The sequence below is a fragment of the Ranitomeya imitator genome, chromosome 7 (assembly GCF_032444005.1).
Source record: "Ranitomeya imitator isolate aRanImi1 chromosome 7, aRanImi1.pri, whole genome shotgun sequence".
NCBI lineage: Eukaryota > Metazoa > Chordata > Amphibia > Anura > Dendrobatidae > Ranitomeya > Ranitomeya imitator.
This window is the reverse complement of record NC_091288.1, coordinates 63,197,200-63,216,200: the sequence shown is the minus strand read 5'-3', so window position 1 is coordinate 63,216,200 and position 19,001 is coordinate 63,197,200. Positions and strand designations below refer to the sequence as shown.

The window sequence follows — 19,001 nt, the reverse complement described above, 5'->3', positions numbered from 1 at the left end:
TGTTGGTTTCCTGTCTCTGAAGGGTGGATCCCGTCTCTCCGTGGTGCTGTCATGGGCTCTGAGAAACAACGTTATCGGTGAGTAACGATGACTTTTTTGCATGTGATTTGGTGTAATCGATATACCATATATACTTGAGTATAAGCCGAGATTTTCAGCCCATTTTTTTAGGCTGAAAGTGCACCTCTCTGCTTATTCTCGAGTCATTGTCCCAGGGGGGTCGGCGGGGGAGGGGGAGCGGCGGCTGTGATATACTCGCCTGCTCCTGGCGAGGTCCCTGCATCTCCTGTTTCCGGGCGCTGACAGCTTCTTCCAGCATTGAGGGGTCACGTGGTACTGCTCATTATAGTAATGAATATGGACCCGACTCCACTCCCATAGGGGTGGAGCCGCATATTCATTACTGTAATGAGCGGTAACGGTGACCGCTCAACGCTGGAAGAAGCTGTCAGTGTCCAGAGATGCAGGGACCACACAGGAGCAGGTGAGTATAATGGGGAGGAGGAGCACTGCGCGATATTCACCTGTCCTCTTTCCGGGCTCCGCTCCGTCTTCTGCGTCCTCTGCAGTGACGCTCAGGTCAGAGGGCGTGATGACATCTTTAGTCTGCGCCCTCTGCCTGAGCATCAGTGCAGAGGACGCGGAAGACACAGCGGCGCCAGAAGGAGGACTGGTGAGTATTGCAAGTGCCGGGGGCCTGAGCGACAAGAGGTGAGTGTCATTTTTTTTTTTTTTAATCGCAGCAACAGCATATGGGGCAAATATCTCTATGGAGCAACTTATGGGGCCATATTCAACGTCTGTGCAGCACTATATGGGGCAAACATCTCTACGGAGCATCTTATGAGGCCATATTCAACGTTTGTGCACCACTATATGGGGCAAACATCTCTATAGAGCATCTTATGGGGCCATATTCAACGTTTGTGCAGCACTATATGGGGCAAATATCGCCATGGAGCATCTTATGGGGCCATAATCAACATTTGTGCAGCATTATATTGGGCAAATGTCTCTATGGAGCATCTTATGGGGCCCTTATTAACCTTTTTGCAGTACTGTATGGGGCAGATGTGTCTATGGAGCATCTTATGGGGCCATTATTAACCTTTGTGCAGCATTATATGGGGCGTATTTTGTATGGAGCATCTTATGGGGCCCATCATGAACTGTATGGAGCATTATATGGGGCTCCTGATTCAATATGGATATTCAAAAACACTTAACCTACTGATATAGCAATTAATTTTACTTTTATTGGTACCTATTTTTATTTTTGACATTTACCGGTAGCTGCTGCATTTTCCACCCTAGGCTTATACTCGAGTCATTAAGTTTTCCCAGTTTTTTTTGTGGCAAAATTAGGGGGGTCTGCTTATATTCGGGTCGGCTTCTACTTGAGTATATACGGTAATAATTTTTGGTATTATTTTGGTGATCCCTTTGTATGCAAAACTCTCTTCTTTCTCTTGTCTTATAGGGAGAGACCTGTCGCTCAAGGGTAGTGGGTGGGGAGAAGCCGCCGGAGACCCATCTGTCTGACTAGTCTCCAGCATGGCTCGGTCCTCGACTGTTATTCACTGAAATGCCTCAGTGTTTCAGAGTAGAAATCATGCAAATTATAATGTTGGTCGGGGATTGAACATCATGTTTCAGCTGTCAATTTCCCTTTAAAAACTCGTATGCCTCCTAATACGTTCTGCACTCCCCTGTATCCACAGAGTGGTTACGGTGGGGCTTCCAGCTGTATGGCGGTTTTATTTACGCACTGCTCTACTGTACTTATTTAATCAAAGCTAAGAGTGGATCCCAGCACATCCCTCACCGTGGAAATCCTCCACATGGCTGCTGACAGCATAGACCCTACATTCGCACATGTATATCTCATACTTTCATTCATACAAATATTACTGGTATCTTTGCAAAGAGGGTGACATCACTGTGCATAATTTAATCCTGCAGATCTCAACTGCATCTTGGCAAGTAATCTGCACTCTGAGTAGAATATATTTTTTTACAAGGACTCTAATATCATTTTTTTTTCTTTTTCCACATTAGGCACCTGCAAAGTGAATTTCTCTGACCCCAACAAACTGCATTACTTCCAGCTGACTGTGAGCCCAGGTAATGTGCCAGTGGTTTGTGTAGTCTCCTCTATAACATGGGGGATTCTGAGGTTAAATACTGCAGCACTCGATGAAGGCTTATAGGATAAGGAAGCATTTTCCCGAGGTGGTTTGTCATTGCTTTCATTTTTAATATGATTTTTTTTAAGTGTATAATGCCAATCATACTGTAATGCGTAACTCGTTTTATTTCCTGAAAATTGCCAAAAAATCTGTCATTGTAGGCCATTTTGAGATGGAGATACATAAGCCTGTGACGAGTCCTGTGCTATCTATAGGTTGCAGCTTTTATAGTAGCACATTTCTTTTTCAGGGTGTGACGTTTGCTTACAGGGCAGCATGTAGCATCGCATTACCCAAGGATTGAAGACTTGCCTTACGGGGGTTGTCCACTCATCGGCCAACCCCTTTTCAGTCCGTATGTTTACCCCTTTAGAATAATATTTATTTATACCCCCTTCCTCCGGATGTATGTGAGGCTACTTTCACACTAGCGTCGTACTCGGCCCGTCGCAGTGCGTTGGGCTGACGTACCGACGCATACTGTGGAAGCGCCGCACAACGGGGGTAGCGGATGCATTTTTCCAACACATCCGCTGCCCCATTCTGAGCTGCGGGGAGGAGATGGCGGACACAACGCACCAAAAAACGTTACATCCAACGTTTTTTGGTGCCGACGGTCCGCCACAACACGATGCAACCGTCGCACGACGGTTGCGACGTGTGGCAAAGCGTCGCTAATGTTATTCTATGGAGAAAAAACGCATCCTGCAAGCAATTTTGCAGGATGCGTTTTTCCTCCAAAACAACGCATTGCGACGTGCGTCGTACGACGCTAGTGTGAAAGTAGCCTGATTTGTTCCAAAATGGAGAGCGTGAAGAAAACGCAGATTAGTTGCAGGGATCTCGTGACGTAATGATCACCAGGAGACCCAGCGCTGACCGCGCTAGAGATAAGTAGAAGTGTTATTGTTTTCAAGACTGCAGACATACGGATTGAAAAGGGGTTGTTTGAGTAGTGGACAACCCCTGTAATTCCCCCATACACATTAGACTAATGTCGGTTGAACTCGGCAACGAGTTAGTGTGTATGTCAATCACACATGTCTGATTTCGGACTGCCGATCGCACTGTTCTCCCAGCGATAAGCCACCAGCTGACGTGTTAGTTGGCGGCATTCTCATAAAGCACACAGGAGCGCTTGGCCGACAGTCATCTAGTGTGTACCGCGCGCTTTAGATTTTATTTGTCACATGTTACATTCTCCTCCTCCATAGACTTCTATAGGCAGCATGTGATGTTTCGTCTAGCTGAATGCACTTTATGAGCGTGCATCATTAGTGCAGGAGAAAAGTGGCTGTATCGCTGTATTTTTCGGATTACACTTTTTCTCTAAAAATTTGTGAGGAAGAGGAGGGGGTGCGGCTCTCATAAAATGTCGGCGGTGAGTGGAATCCTCTTCTCATTGATTTCGCAGCGGTGGACGTAGAGGGAAAAATGGCTGCCTGAGGCGGCACATGTTCAGATTGAGATCTCAGGAGCTGATTTAGGTTGCAAAGATGCTTCAGGTTTGGGCACTGAATAAAAATTAAGCGGAAAAAACATGCCATACACAAAAAAGCATGAAAATGCAGTTAAAAATGTAATATGCAAATTGACTCTTCAGAGAAAAAGAGGACTTGAACTCCATAGCGCCACCTGTTGGAAGTAGCGATCCTACAAGTCACAATCAACCCTTTAACGAGTCGTGCAATATGACTTAGGATAAAATCCAAATCAGAAGCTCAGTTTGCAGACACGGTGTTTCGGGCTGTCGGCCCTCGTTAGTGCAAAGCATGAGAAGTGATTTGGCTAGATGGGAGGCTCTGGACTGGGGTCTAAGGAGTAAGGTTTTTCCACAAGGAGAAACCTTACTCCTTAGACTTTAAAAAGTTAAGACTTTATACATCTTTTTAGTGCCCTGCCTCCTGTGACCCAACACCACTGTAAGCTACCGTGAAATCAGACTAGAACACAGACCACCATTTTTTTCCCCCTATTTTCCTCCCCAAAAATTTGGAGTGCGTGTTTTTCGTCCAGTCCATCTTATAGTCCGCACAATACGGTGCATTTTATTAGACAAAAAATTCCTCTTTTTTTTTTGTTTTTTCTCTACTTGCCAATTTTTCTTCACTCTGTGAAAAAAAAAAAAGTGTAATCATTTTTTCATAAATATTTGAAAACCTTTCTAATCACATCTGCTTGACTAACCACAGGCCAGGATTGCATGCCATCACGTCTGTCAGCATGTCCTGGGCTGAGCTGCCTGTATAAATCGTGTATCTGCAGCAGAAATGTGATCTGATCCCTGGGCACTGGAGTGCGTCACGGCTATCTGTCTATCTGCGCTTCATTACCTTCCCGCCCTCTTGTTTGCCCTCTAGACTTTTCCTGCACAACCTTTAAATATAGGGAAACCAATCTATCCTAAGCATCTAGTAAATGTGTGGGAGCTTTATTAGCTGTATGGCTCATGCAGTGATAAGATAATGGGGCAGATTTACCTTTTCTGTCTCTGTGCCTGGTTTTTCTGTGTGTAAGTTTACAAGATTTTGGGACCTGAGAGCAGCATGATGTCGAGACCAAGACCTTGATTCCAGCGATATATCACTTGCTATATTTTTGCTAAAATCCCCGTTTTATCTGCGTCAGATCTAGCGGTACTCTGAATGCTGAGCTCTGTGTAACCCTGCCCACACCACTGATTGGCAGCTTTCTGTGTACGCTGTTCATAGGCAGAAAGCTGGCAATCAGTGGTGGGGCCGGAGTTAGACCACCTGGCGGTCAAGTTTACTAGTCCTCTATGGATAATTTGAAGATTAAAACCTAATTTTATCAAAACTACAGCAAGCAGTCCAGTAAGTGACACATAGCTGGAATCAGGATTTCTATCCTAAGTGAATCTGCTGCATTTAGGGATTATGAGAAAAACCCCACAGCTGTACCTGGACCTCAGTACAGTGCCTTGGTCCCAGGAGCCAGCCATAGATACTTGGATGTTTGTCAGTAATTGATTTATCCATGATTTGGTGCCAGGCTATCATTGAATCATCACATTTCTTGAGGTTTGGTTCGGCCCTTGGCTTTCTAGTATAGTATCACTATGGTGGTCAGGCAGGAAGCAACAAGGCTGCTGCTTTCATGTCCTGCCTTGCAGTCAAAGTGACACACGAGATTGCTGAGCTGTGAGAAAAGGTGAGGAGTTTCAACATTAATATTTCAGACACCTGATATTTAGTCGACTACATTGATTTCTAATTTCTTTTTTTTTTGTCCAAGGCTTATTTGTAGCGATGTTAAACTTCCTGTAGGAGGCAGTATAAACACACAGTTGCCAAATGTTGTGCTTTCTTTTATCTATAGGAAGAATAGGCTTTACAGCAAACTGACACTTAAGAATTCAGCGTTAGAGTGATTAACATATGAAATACATTTGTTGAAACGAGTGGTTTTGCAAAGTACAGTCATTTTTTTGCCTGCTTTGTTAAATTTAGACTACTTTCACACTGGCGTTTTTTGCCAAACGTCACAATGCGTCGTTTATGGCAAAAAAACGCATCCTGCAAAGTTGTTTGCAGGATGCGTTTTTGCCCCATAGATTAACATTAGCGACGCATTGCGACACGTCTCAACCGTCGTGCGACGGTTGCGCCGTGTTGTGGCGGACCGCCGGGAGCAAAAAAAACGTTACATGTAACGTTTTTTGCTCCTGACGGACCGCTTTTTCCGACCGCGCATGCGCGGCCGGAACTCCGCCCCCACCTCCCCGCACCTCACAATGTGGCAGCGGACGCGCCGGAGAAATGCATCCGCTGCACCCGTTGTGCATTGTGTCAAACGCTAGCGTCGGAATCTCTGGTTTGTTTTTTTGTTGTCGTTTTTTTTTTTCATACTTAATTTCTATTTAAGTGAATGGCGCTGCGATGCAATACCACCTTAAGAAGAAAACTATATCTTTAACTTTTGCACTACCCCTTTAATTAAGGGCATTGGCTTGCAGAAATTCTGAGGTTACCAATCATTCTATGTTAGTCCTGTGACAAACGGCACCTTCTAGCTCCGTTTCCCGGTCTAATGTCCCTCTCGTCACTCAGTTACTTGAATTTTTGGATTGTATTCCATGTTTTCTATCCGTAAATGAACAGCGGCATTACCAGACTGAGCATGAAGCAGATAGAGCGGCCTTTTGTCTGCTGGCAGTTATCTTGCAGTTTTTTATGGGATATTTAATGGTCGTCGTTATTAGTCCAGCTGGATCTCTATGCAAAATTGTTTTGTTTTTATATAGTTTTGTAGAATATTTTTCATATTTCTTTTGTTACAGGCATTGTTGATGCATTTGTGCATGTATTTTATTATTCACAACTGAGCGCATTTAAGAACAGATTTTCTTTTTTTTTTTGTCTAAAATATGAATGTCATTTTAAATGGGCTCCCAATGGACATTTTTGTAAAGTTACCAGACAAGTCATAAAATGTTGCAGATTCCCAGAAGTAATGCAAAGCTGTATGTTTTGTTCAATTGACTGGTTTTATTCAGCGATCTTATCATCCCATTTGCTCACATGACCATATTTTCAGGGAGATTGCGGTCATTGAAAAAAAAATGGACAGCACTTGTGAGACTGTTCAATGAAGCAGTGCAAATGAGCGCGCTTTTATTTATTTTTTGTTCCACTGACCGAATCTGTATGTGAAAAAAAAAATCACAGCATGCACCAGTTCCTTCCTAAAATTGGACGAGACTCACCCATTCAAGTCTATGGGTGAGCCAAACAAAATCAGATTCCATATGGAGCAACAGTGTAACATTTGTTTTTTTACAGATTCTTTGCACTTCTGTAAATGGTCTTGTAAGTGGTTAATAGCTGCTGCTGTAAAAACAAAAAAACGATTGCATACAGACAAATGAGGAAAAAAATGTCTTGTAAGTGATTAATAGCTATAAAGAAAGGAGATACCTCGCTACAGCCCTAGGTACAAGGATGTATATAATGTGTAACAATGGCCACCGACACTGGTGTATGTGAAAGTGAACCACTTACCGTAAATACTCGAGTATAAGCAGACCCCCCCCATAATTTTGCCACAAAAAACTGGGAAAACGTAATGACTCGAGTATAAGCCTAGGGTGGGAAATGCAGCAGCAACCGGTAAATGTCAAAAGTAAAAATAGATACCAATAAAAATAAAATTAATTGAGACATCAGTAGGTTTAAGTGTTTTTTGAATATCCATATGGAATCAGGAGCCCCATATAATGCTCCATACAGTTCATGATGGGCCCCATAAGATGCTCCATGTTAAAATATGCCCCATATAATCCTGCATAAAGGTTAATAATGGCCCCATAAGTTGCTCCATAGACACATTTACCCAATATAATGCTGCACAAATGCTGATTATGGCCCCATAAGATGCTCCATAAAGATATTTACCCCATATAGTGCTGCACAAACCTTGATTATGGCCCTATAAGATGCTCCATACAGACACTTGCCCCATATAGTGCTGCACAAATGTTATGGCCCCATATAGTGCTGCACAAATGTTATGGCCCCATATAGTGCTGCACAAATGTTATGGCCCCATATAGTGCTGCACAAATGTTATGGCCCCATATAGTGCTGCACAAATGTTATGGCCCCATATAGTGCTGCACAAATGTTATGGCGCCATATAGTGCTGCACAAATGTTATGGCCCCATATAGTGCTGCACAAATGTTATGGCCCCATATAGTGCTGCACAAATGTTATGGCCCCATATAGTGCTGCACAAATGTTATGGCCCCATAAATGCTCCATACAGACATTTGCCCCATTTGCTGCGATAAAAAAAAAAATATCACATACTCACCTTTCCGTCGCTCAGGCACCCGGCACTTTCAATAGTTACCTGCTCCTTGTTCCGGTGCGGCTCTGTCTTCTGAACTGACGTTCAGCAGAGGGCGCACACTAACTACGTCACCACGCCCTCTGACCTGAGCGTCACTGGTGAAGACAGAGTGACGCCCGGAATGAGGAAAGGTGACTATCGCGCAGCGCTCCCCCTCCCCGTATACTCACCTGGTCCTGGCGCTGTGCAGTCCCTGGCTTCCCCGACGCCGCAGCTTCATCCTGTACTGAGCGGTCACCGTTACCGCTCATTACAGTAATGAATATGCGGCTCCACCTCTATGGGAGGTGGAGCCGCATATTCATTACTGTAATGAGCAGTACCATGTGACCGCTCAGTACAGGAAGAATCTGCTGCTGCCGGCGCCGGGGAAGCCAGGGACCTGCAGGGACCGCACCAGGAGTAGGTGAGTATAATTTCACAGCCCCCGCTCCCCCTCCCCTGCCGACCCCTGCGTATGACTCGAGTGTAAGCCAAGAGGGGGGACTTTCGCCCAAAAAAGTGGGCTGAAAATCTCGGCTTATACTCGAGTGTATATATGGTGCTGGTGAGCACAGTGCACATCCTGGTGGTCCGGTGTTGGGGCAGACTCCGTGTGGAGTGAGAAGAGGTTGGGGAGTGTCCTCCCATAGCAATATGTTCCCTCGTGGTATCGGCATTTGCAATCTGGTGGTAAGCGCCGCCGTGTAGTAGCGAGGTTAGCGGTGGCCGTTGTTGCACATTATATACATCCTTGTACCTAGAGCTGTAGCGTGGTATCTCCTTTCCTTATATCTTTATTACATGTGTTAAAGGGAACCTGTCGCCCCGTTTTTTTCAATATGAGCTAAAAATATTGTTCAATAGGACCTGAGCTCTGCCTTACATTATTACCTTTATTATCCCCTGATTCCCCACCTTTGCAGAGAAAATACCTTCGTAATCTCGCTGTTTTCGGCTGTCAATCACCCCGTTCCGATGGGCGGGGCCTAATCGCCGATTCTCCCCACCTCCGGCTTTTCACTACAAATCTTCCCGGCGTTGGAGTTGTATTTAGCGCCTGCGCATTAAAGTGTCATCTCGCGCCTGCGCAGTATGCTTTGCCCAACTGTGGGCAAAGCATACAACACATTACTGCGCATGCGCCGGCTTTTCACAGTAACATCTGTGCCCCGGAAGTCTGGATATGCAAATTGTGTTGTCCTGGACGCCGGAAAACTTTTCCCATCCAGGACATAACGCCGTATCCCACTGCTAGCATAAGTTTTCTGACAAAATCGCTTTATCTATCTATCTCATTATGTGTTATTCCTTCTAACTTTCTGATTCCTTCTTTCTATCTAATCTATATAAGAGAACACTACATACAACATGCACCCTGCAACATACACCCATGCAACATGCGCCCATGCGACTTCCGCCATGCACCATATGACATGCGACATGCAACATACCACATGCGCCATACCACATGCAACATTCAACATACTGTACAACATACAGAACATGCAACATACATAACATACATAACATACTGTACATACAGTACATTAAACAGAGTACATACTCACCATCACCTTGTCACCTTGATCCCCGAAGCCATTGTCACCTGTAACAAATAATAAAATAATAAACAAACACTAGACTCCCTGATCCGAAAAAATCCAATTAAAACGAGTGTCCCTCCACTATCTCCCGTGGAGAGCAGCCACATCAGCTGATGTGACCGCTCTCCAGGAGCTCCAGGAATACAATGATGGAAGGTATCCTTCAACAATGTATTCCCCACAATGTATTCCTATGCCCCTGTGAGAAAATAGTCCCTAGTCTCACTTCTGACACTGCTGTGTGGGAAAATTACTAAGGTAACCTCAGTGATAAGCAGCAGGAGCCATTGTCTCCTGTCAGTGTGTCACTGGAGGTCTATAGAGCAGTGACATCTTATTGACGCCTCTCCATTATTAACAGAGCTTAATGTCACCTTACATTAGCAAGGTGACATTAACCCCTTATTACCCCATATCCCACAGCTACAGGGGAGTGGGAAGAGAGGGGCTAAGTGCCGGATTTCTTACATCCCTCCTCAGTCACCCTATTTGTCAAGTCAGACAATCGCACTACAATGGTTTATATCAATCATCAATGGGGAACAAGGTCCCACTCCCTAATGGTAGCAGTAAACCCTCTTTTTCAAGCGTTACATGTAAAGAGGACAGAAAACAGCAGAGCAGACTTCCTAAGTTGAAACATACTGAGACAAGGGGAATGGAAACTAAAATTCAAGGTGTTTCAGCAGTTAAGACTTATGGGGGTTACCAGAGATAGATCTGTTTGCCAACAAGCAGAACAGAAGTGTGAAGAGGTTCTGTCCATTGAATCCAAAAGAAAAACCTCATGCCCTGCAGATGTCTTAGAACTTCGGGATGGCATATGCCTTTCCTCAGTTAGACATGATCCCAGCAGTTTTGAGGAAGATTAGGGAAGATCAGGCAAGTGTGGTTTTGATAGCTTCATTTTGTCCGAAAAGGCCATGGTTGTCCTTTAAAAGGGTTGTCCACTACTAAACTAAATGTTCGGCCCCTATTAAAAATATTCTCCCCTCCCGTGCCAGCTTCGTTCCAGCGGTGTTGGCACTTGCTGTGCCAGGGCTGTTATGCGGTGGAATAACACGTGATACCTGGCTCTCAATTAGCGTTGGGGTCAATGTCTTCGCCTTCTGACAATCTGAACATGAAGGGATCAGCTGCAGCCCGGACTTCCTCTTCATGTTCAGTTCGTACAAAGGCGGAGACAGTGATGCCACGGCATAACGCGGTGTAACGTAGTCCGTTAACACCGCCATTGCCTGTAATGGCGGACGCATCGCTAGCGCACGCCCACATTGGGCGTGCGCTAGCGATGTGCCGTCATTTGAGTGACGGACCGCGAACGCTGCTTGCAGCCTTCGCGGTCCGTTCCTCGCTAGCGCAGATCGGGGATCTGCGCTAGCGGGATCGGCTAACGCGATCCCTTTTGTGACATTGCGTTAGCGCAGTCCTAGACGGACTGCCCTAACACAATGTGACCCTAGCCTTACAGAAATTATCTAACTGGTAGTTGCTTTCTGCTCCCTGAGGGTAGGATGATGTAGATTGGATCACATCAGCTTCTCAGGCTGTCCCCATCATGTGAACACAATTCTCTGTCTGCAGCCTAAATTTATAACTTTGGTCTGAGGTCAGGTTTCTAGACCGGCCCCTCAGGTTAATATCATAATTGCGGTCTGTTTGATTGTGCACGGCCGCGCAACTAATGAATATATATTATTTTCCTCTGGAGACACTTGTGAGATCGTTCCCAGGAATAGGTACCTCAGGCCGCAATTAGCATCGCCCCTCCAAGCTCTAGGGGGTGTCAAGTGTTCCTTTCTTCTTGGCCTTAGCTAGACCTCCTGGTGCGATATAGAGACACAATTTCTACTAGTCCCAAGGAAGTACCTATTAACACCTAGGTGCGACTTGCCTTCTGGACAGATGTTGCATTATCAATAGTCACACATATAACCCTAGACATATGTCACTACACACATATTGATATATATATATACACACACATATTTCACCACAAAGGGGTTGTCCTAGTAGTGGAGGTTAATGTCTGTTTCCGATCCATGGATCCTCCTGTAGATCCTGGAATTTCTTACCCAGTCCAGTTTGTAACTCTCAAATTAAAAGCTTACATCTAACACCGTGGAACTTGACTGGGCACTACTGAGTCAAAAAGGGTTCTCTCCAGGATTAGTCTCCAACTTATTGAAGAGTAGGAAATCGATAAAAATAAACATTTATAGCAGATCTTGGAGGAAGTTTTTGGAATTTTCAGGCGAGAAATTAGGAGGGAAAGTTCCAATTAAACCCATTCTAGAATTTCTCTAATTAGAACTTGGGTTGCAACTTATACCCTTAATTAAGGTTCAAATCTCAGCCCTGAGAGCATTATATGATCACAATCAGGTGGATATTGAGGTATAAAAAAAATCCTGTGACAGATCTACACCAGTCCCAACTTCAAAAGTTCCCACATGGGACCTAAATTTAGTGCTGGAGGTGTTAACCAAAAATCCATTTGAACCATTACAACAATCATCTGTTAAATTTCTTACTCTGAAGACTATAATATTGGTAGCACTGACTTCGGCATGTAGGGCTAGTGATATTCAAGCCCTTTCAGTAAACCCTCCTTATACTCAGGTGTACGAGGATAGAATTGTGTTAAGACCTTATGCGGGCTATCTCTACAATGTAGCAATGAGGTTCCGTAGAAGTCAGGAAATCATCCTACCTTCCTTCTGTAATAACCCTAGGAAACATTTTATTCTTGATGTCATAAAAGCTTTAAAAGAATAGATGTCTGTAACCAGTTAGTGGACAAATAGCCAATCTCTGTAGATTTTCAGGGCAGAAGGAAAGGGTGTAATGTATAAAAAACTACCATAGCAAGGTGGATCGGGAAGGCTATTAGTTTAGCTTACTTTGCTTATGAGGTTACGATTCCAGAGGGCATCAAAGCTCATTCCTCTAGAGCCAACACAGCCTCCTGGGCAGAAAAGGAGGAGGTATCTATTGACCAGATTTGTAAGGCCGCAACCTGGTCCCCAACTTCTACATTCTTTAAGCCCTAGAAACTAGATCTATCCTCCTCTGCTGACCTAACCTTTGGTAGAAGGGTGCTGAAAGCGATGGTCCCTCCCTAAGGTGATTCGTTTCTCTGTAATTCTCTCAGGTGTTCTGTCATGTTTGAAGAGAAAACACCAAGGTTACTTACCGGTAACTGTTTTTTCCAGAACCCATGACAGCACCTATATGTTTTCCCCATCCCTCCCTTTTTTTTTTTTCCCCTTTCACTGTGTTGGTGTTCACTATAGAGTTGCATGAAATAATGGTTTGGTGCGGGCTGAGAGCAGCATGATGTAGAGAGAGAGAGAGATCATTTACTTTGCTGCTCACTGTAGTTTTTGATAAAATCCCTGTTTTATCTGCTGCAGCTCTATGCGTTCTCTGAATGCTGAGCTTTGTATAACCCCGCCCACACCCCTGAGTGGCAGCTTTTTGGGTACAGCATGGGCAGAAAGCTGCCAATCAGTGGCGCAGGTGGGGTAAGACCACCAGGTGGCAAGTTTACTAGTCCTCAAGGGGTAATCTGAAGATAAAACAAGCAGACCAGTAAGGGGCACATCGCTGGGATCGGGGTCTCTGTCTCTGCATTATGTTGTTCTCGGATTAGTTGGAAATTGCCATTTATTTTCAGTCTATGAAGTTTGTAGGATCCCTTTAAAAACGATTAAGAGAAATTAGGCGATCTGGATTCAACCACGTTACATATCTTGCCACAAGTCCTTGTAACTTCACACCAGATGGATCTTTTTTCAGAGCAATCACCAGATGCCGGATGCAGATACAAGTGTTAGGGCTTAAGGCACAAGCTGTGTCAGATATGTTTGTCCCGTTTTCTAATTTTATCCACAGTATCGTGTGGCGGATTAAATTTTGTGTGTCGAGGACACTTCTTAGTAGACTCCCATTAGTAGGCTTGACTGCAGGAGAAATACATTTTTCCACACAGTATCGTTTGTTTTCTGATTTGTCCGTGTCACCTTGCGTTTCTCCAGAATTTTATTGATGCCTACACCTAGTTCATTATTTATAAGAAGCCTTTTCCAGAGCGCCCGGCAGATCGCTGCCACCATGCCGCAGCACTTTAGTCGAGCAGTCACGCGATGTGATCTGATGCCATAGTAAGTCGGTCAAGGGCATTCATTAGGTTCACCCTGGTTTGATGAATGATTGTATCATGGTCTCGCAGCATCTTAAGTAGAATAAAAAAAAATAATTACACATCTAGTTGTGATTTTCCAGCTAGTATGTGTGTGCTGTTACTGCATACGGCAAGACAGTGCTGAGTCCTCTCATTACAAATAGTTACTCTTGCTACCATTTGTTCTCTATTATTTCTGCATCCTCAATACTGCTTTTTAGGGTGTGATTCAGTATTGCTCATCCTGCTTTTCCTAATTAGAATGCCATGACGACTATGACAGTAGATATAAAATGAATGGACCTGCCAGGGATCTGTCGAAAGAGGAGTATTTGCTACAAGTATCACTTGTTGGTTTGTTATGATATCATCGTTATCATGTCATTCTTGTTATTAATGAAAAATGATAATATGATTCATCATTTTCAATTTATTTATTTTACCTTGGTCTTTTATTTTCTTTCTGTTTTTGTCTTGTGTTTATTGTAGATGTTATCACCAGATTCAACGCAATGGTGCACCTGATTCATAAATTTTGTATAATGTAAACAATGGCCTTTATTTTTATCTTTAATTTTTTTTTTTTTAATTTGTACATTTCACAAAACGGTACAAAATTTTCACCAAAACATCTCGCATACATAATATCATTCACTCGAGGGGGCTGGAGTCCATCTGCAACAAATTTAACGACTCTTTGAAAAATAACGAATTGGGCAAAAACATCTGAAAAATCTACCTTCCGCTCACAATGGTGAGCATATGAAAAGAAAGGATAAACGCATATAAAAAAAAGACGAAAAAAGTAGGCACAAATGAAAAACACCAAAACTAGGCAAAAAATAAAAACACGGTGAATCTATGTATCCCCACACCTAGTTGGGCTTGTTAGGGCGATCACCCGATATTCATCTAGTTTTGGAGAAGATCCAGTAACCAGCTTCATATTGTCAGCATATGTAGGAAAGATTGAACATTTTGGCAGAAGTAATGTATGTGAGTGATGTCTCTCATCTGTGTATATGTTCGTGTTTCAGTGCAGGGAACGTTTTAGAGAATGTTCTACTGAAATATTTTAATGAGTTTCAGATTAGTTTCCTGTGCTTTCCTTAACAGTCAAAGTCTAAGAATATCTTTTATATGGAACAGTAAAATGACAACCCTGTAATTAAAGTACTCGACTCACCAGAGAATGGTTTAAATGTGTGCCATAGTAAAAGTCCGTATTTCCATCATTGTTAGAGCATTTTGTAACCATATTTAAACTTTTTGTGGTGCTGCGACACATGAACAGAATTAGTTTTCTTGGCATTCAGATGTTAAACTGATGGAAAAAATTATATTGGAGTCATGAAGAACTATGTAACCGAAGAGTATTACACCTAATTTGTGTCATTTACAATTAGAGTTGGTAATGTGTAATCTACAATCCGTATTTGTGTTGTGTGGCTTTGAATGTCGTTGTTTTTCTAAATGCATTCATACCGCACGTGCACACAAGCTCCATTTCTCTAATACTGATCTCCGATTCCACATCATAGACGTAGAGTTGGCTTCGTGCAACCACAATTACTGTGCATTTATCAGGAAATACTCTCTTCCAATTATTAGTGCAGTGTAGCGAGGAAGCCGATCTCCCGATGAACAAGCAGATACTTGATGAACAAGCAGATACTTGATCATCTGTTGAAACGGGTGAGCAATTAATTTTCCTGAGGGTATACACGAGACCGTGACTGTTGTGGAAAGCCAAACCAATAGGCTGAAATTAATTCTGCTCAATATTGATATTAACATACTATATTTATTGTATATCATTATTGAACAGAATAAAGTATGCGGCCATCCCTCTATACCCTGTATGAGCTTGCACCCAGCCGCCTATATACCGTATGAGCTTGTACACAGACCCCTATATACCGTATGAGCTTTTACACAGACCCCTATATACCGTATGAGCCCACACATAGCCCCTATATACTGGATGAGCCCACACACTGCCCCCTATATACCGTATGATCCCTCACACAACCCCTCTATATACCATATGAGCCTGCACACCGCCTCCTACATACAGTATGAGCCCTCACATAGCTTCTCTATATACGATACGATACTTTATTGATCCCATGGGAAATTATGGTATCACAGCAGCACAACTTACATCATAAAAATCATAAAATTAATTACTTAATTGACATGACAGTTTGTTGACAGAAGGACATTATACATTAGAATAGAACATACACAGCGGGTGAACTGAAAAGTAGAAGAAATAAAGTGGACAATCACCTTTATGATTTAACCCTAATGTTATTGTTGTACATTCCCATAGCAGTTGGTACAAACTATTTCCTAAATTTTTCCTTCTTACACCTCAGAAGTATTAGCCGGTTACTGAAGGTGCTCTTCTGTCTCATGAATAGCTCATATAGTGGATGTGCATTATTGTTCATAATTGCCATACACTTTCTCAGAGTTCTTCTCTCCACTACCTCCTCAAGAGAGTCCGGATTGCAGCCGACAGCAAGAACTTGCCTTTTTGACAAGCTTATTCAGCTTATTCGCATCAGAGGCCCGCACACTACTACCCCAGCATATGATAGCAAAAAAGATGGCACTTGCCACCACAGACTGGTAAAACATTTCTAACATTTTGCTGCACACATTAAAAGACCTCAGTTTCCTTAGGAAATACAATCTGCTCATCCCCTTCTTGTAGACAGTCTCTGAGTGGCATCTCCAGTCCAGTTTGCTATCCAAATGGACCCCCAAATATTTGTAACTCTCCACCTGCTCTACCTCCTGACCAGCAATAGTGATCGGTAAGCATTACTCCTGCTATAGTTGGCCACCAACTCCTTGGTTTTCTTAACATTTAGTTGTAGATAGTTACCATTGCACCAATCCACGAAATTCGACACCACCCTTCTATATTCCTCATCCCCCCCCGATCTCCCCTATTTTTGAAGGTGGCAAAGATCAGATTTATACTGAAAGTCTAAGTATACAGAGTGAAAAGAAAGGGCGCAAGCACCGTTCCTGGGGGGCACCTACACTGCTCAGTAATCTGCTTGACACCACTGCTCCCATCTGTACAAACTGTGGCCGATCTGATAGGTAGTCAGTTATCCAATTTCTCATTTCCTCCTCAACCTTCATATCAGTCATCTTTTTGTGTAGTAAAGGTGGCTGCAGGGAATTAAATACACTCGAGAAATCGAAGAACATAGCTCACACCGTGGTTCCGTCAATCTCCAGAAATGAATGTACACTATGTAACAGAGAAAGAATAGCATTGTCCACCCCCAATCTATGTCGGTAAGCAAACTGAAGGGGATCGATAAAAGCGTTAACCCTCGGTCTTAAGTGAGCAAGCACTAATCTTTCCAAGGCCTTCATAGCGTGAGCTGTTAAGGCTACAGGACGATAGTCATTTAGGGTTGCAGGAGAAGAAGTCTTGGGTACCGGCACCAGACAGGAAGTTTTCCATAACACTGGTAACCTCTGTTTGTAGACTTCCATTAAATAGGAGTGTAAAGATCGTACACAGCTGGTCTGCACAAACTTTAAGGACACGTGAGCCGAGTCCATCTGGTCCTGCAGCTTTACCAATGTTAAGTGACTTAAACTGCCTCCTCACATCATTTTCGGATACTCTAAAAATAGACTGCTCCTCCTCCAATATCGATGTTGCAGAATTTGCACCCAATTCCCCTCCACTTCCAGTTGGCAGTACACATGTACTGCTAAATCTATTGAAATACTCGTTAATCTCATTAGCCTTGTCCAGTTTTCCTCCCCCATGTTCAGACCTTACCTTAAGCCCAGTCAGTAGTTTCATTCCTGACCAAACCTCCCTGGTATTATTGTGGGACATTTTCTTTTCAAGTTTAATTCTGAAGGCTTCCTGGGCCTCCTTTATTTTATACTTCAATTCATACTGTATCATTTTAATTTCCTCTTTGTCGCCTAATTTAAATGCCTTTTTTTTCCTGTTGAGCAAATGCTTCAATTCCTTTGTTATCCTTGGCTTGTTGTTTGCAAAACACCTAATCTTTTTAGCTGGCACCAGCATATCAGTGCAGAAGTTAATGTAGTCAGTCACTCTACCAACCACTTCATTAACATTTGTATACTCATCCATTGTCCCAAGCAGCACATCCCAGTCTGTAAGATGAAAGCAATCCTGCAGAGCCTGTTCATTCGTTGGATTCCACATTCTAACTGTTTTAATCGTAGCAGGCTGTTTTCTAACAACAGGTTGGTAGACTGGTGACAATAGTATAAGATTGTGATCAGATTTCCCCAAGGGCGGCAGGGTAGACGATGAATAAGCATTCTTGACATTCGCATAGAGTAAGTCCAAAATAATGTTGTCACGTGTTGTACATTTAACAAATTGATAGAATTTAGGTAGAGCAGTTGAAATTTTAGCCCGATTAAAATCCCCAGAGATTACAGTAAGCGAGTTGGGGTGTTTCATCTGGAGCCGAGCAATGACTCCTGACAGCACTTCACCTGCAGCCTCATGGTTTGCAGTTGGTGGTATGTACAACACTATTGCAATAACAAGCGAGAATTCTCTAGGAATATAGTAAGGTCTGAGGCCAACAGCTAGCAGTTCAATGTTCGGACAACCATGGCGTTCCCTTACTGTCACATGCCCCTGGTTGCACCATCCATTGTTTATGTAGAGTATAACTCCTCCGCCCTTTTTTTTGCCGCTCTTCATAGTGTCTCTATCAGCCCGGACCGTGTGAAATCCTGGTACTGAAACACTTGAGTCGGGGATCTCGCCACGTAACCATGTTTCAGTAAAACACATCAAACTGCATTCCTTGTAATCCCTCTGGATCCGTATTAATGCCAACAGTTCATCCAACTTATTTCCCAGTGATTGAACATTCTCCATGATGATGGACGGAACTACAGGTTTAAACCGTCTTCGCCTTGCCTTAAAGGGCCACTGTCACCCCCCTCCAGCCGTTATAAACTAAAAGAGCCACCTTGTGCTGCAGTAATGCTGCATTCTAACAAGGTGGCTCTTTTAGTTTTGTGTTCATGTATTACTAAAATAAAGCGCTTTGAAACTTTTCAAAAATACCTATCTTTGTCCACGGAGGCGGGTCTGAAGCCTCCTCTGTGAAGCGCCCAACTGCCGTCA

The 19,001-nt window shown here is 43.4% G+C and overlaps 1 protein-coding gene across 2 annotated transcripts in view; it reads left to right on the top strand.

Annotated features, from left to right (window-relative positions):
• Positions 1–19,001, top strand: part of UBE2F (ubiquitin conjugating enzyme E2 F (putative)) — a 272,936-nt gene that overhangs the window by 52,519 nt on the left and 201,416 nt on the right. For both annotated transcript variants that reach the window (XM_069733384.1, XM_069733385.1), the window contains exon 4: positions 2,059–2,124. In XM_069733384.1, the coding sequence (XP_069589485.1) occupies positions 2,059–2,124 (66 nt within the window). The remainder of the gene's footprint in view (positions 1–2,058; positions 2,125–19,001) is intronic.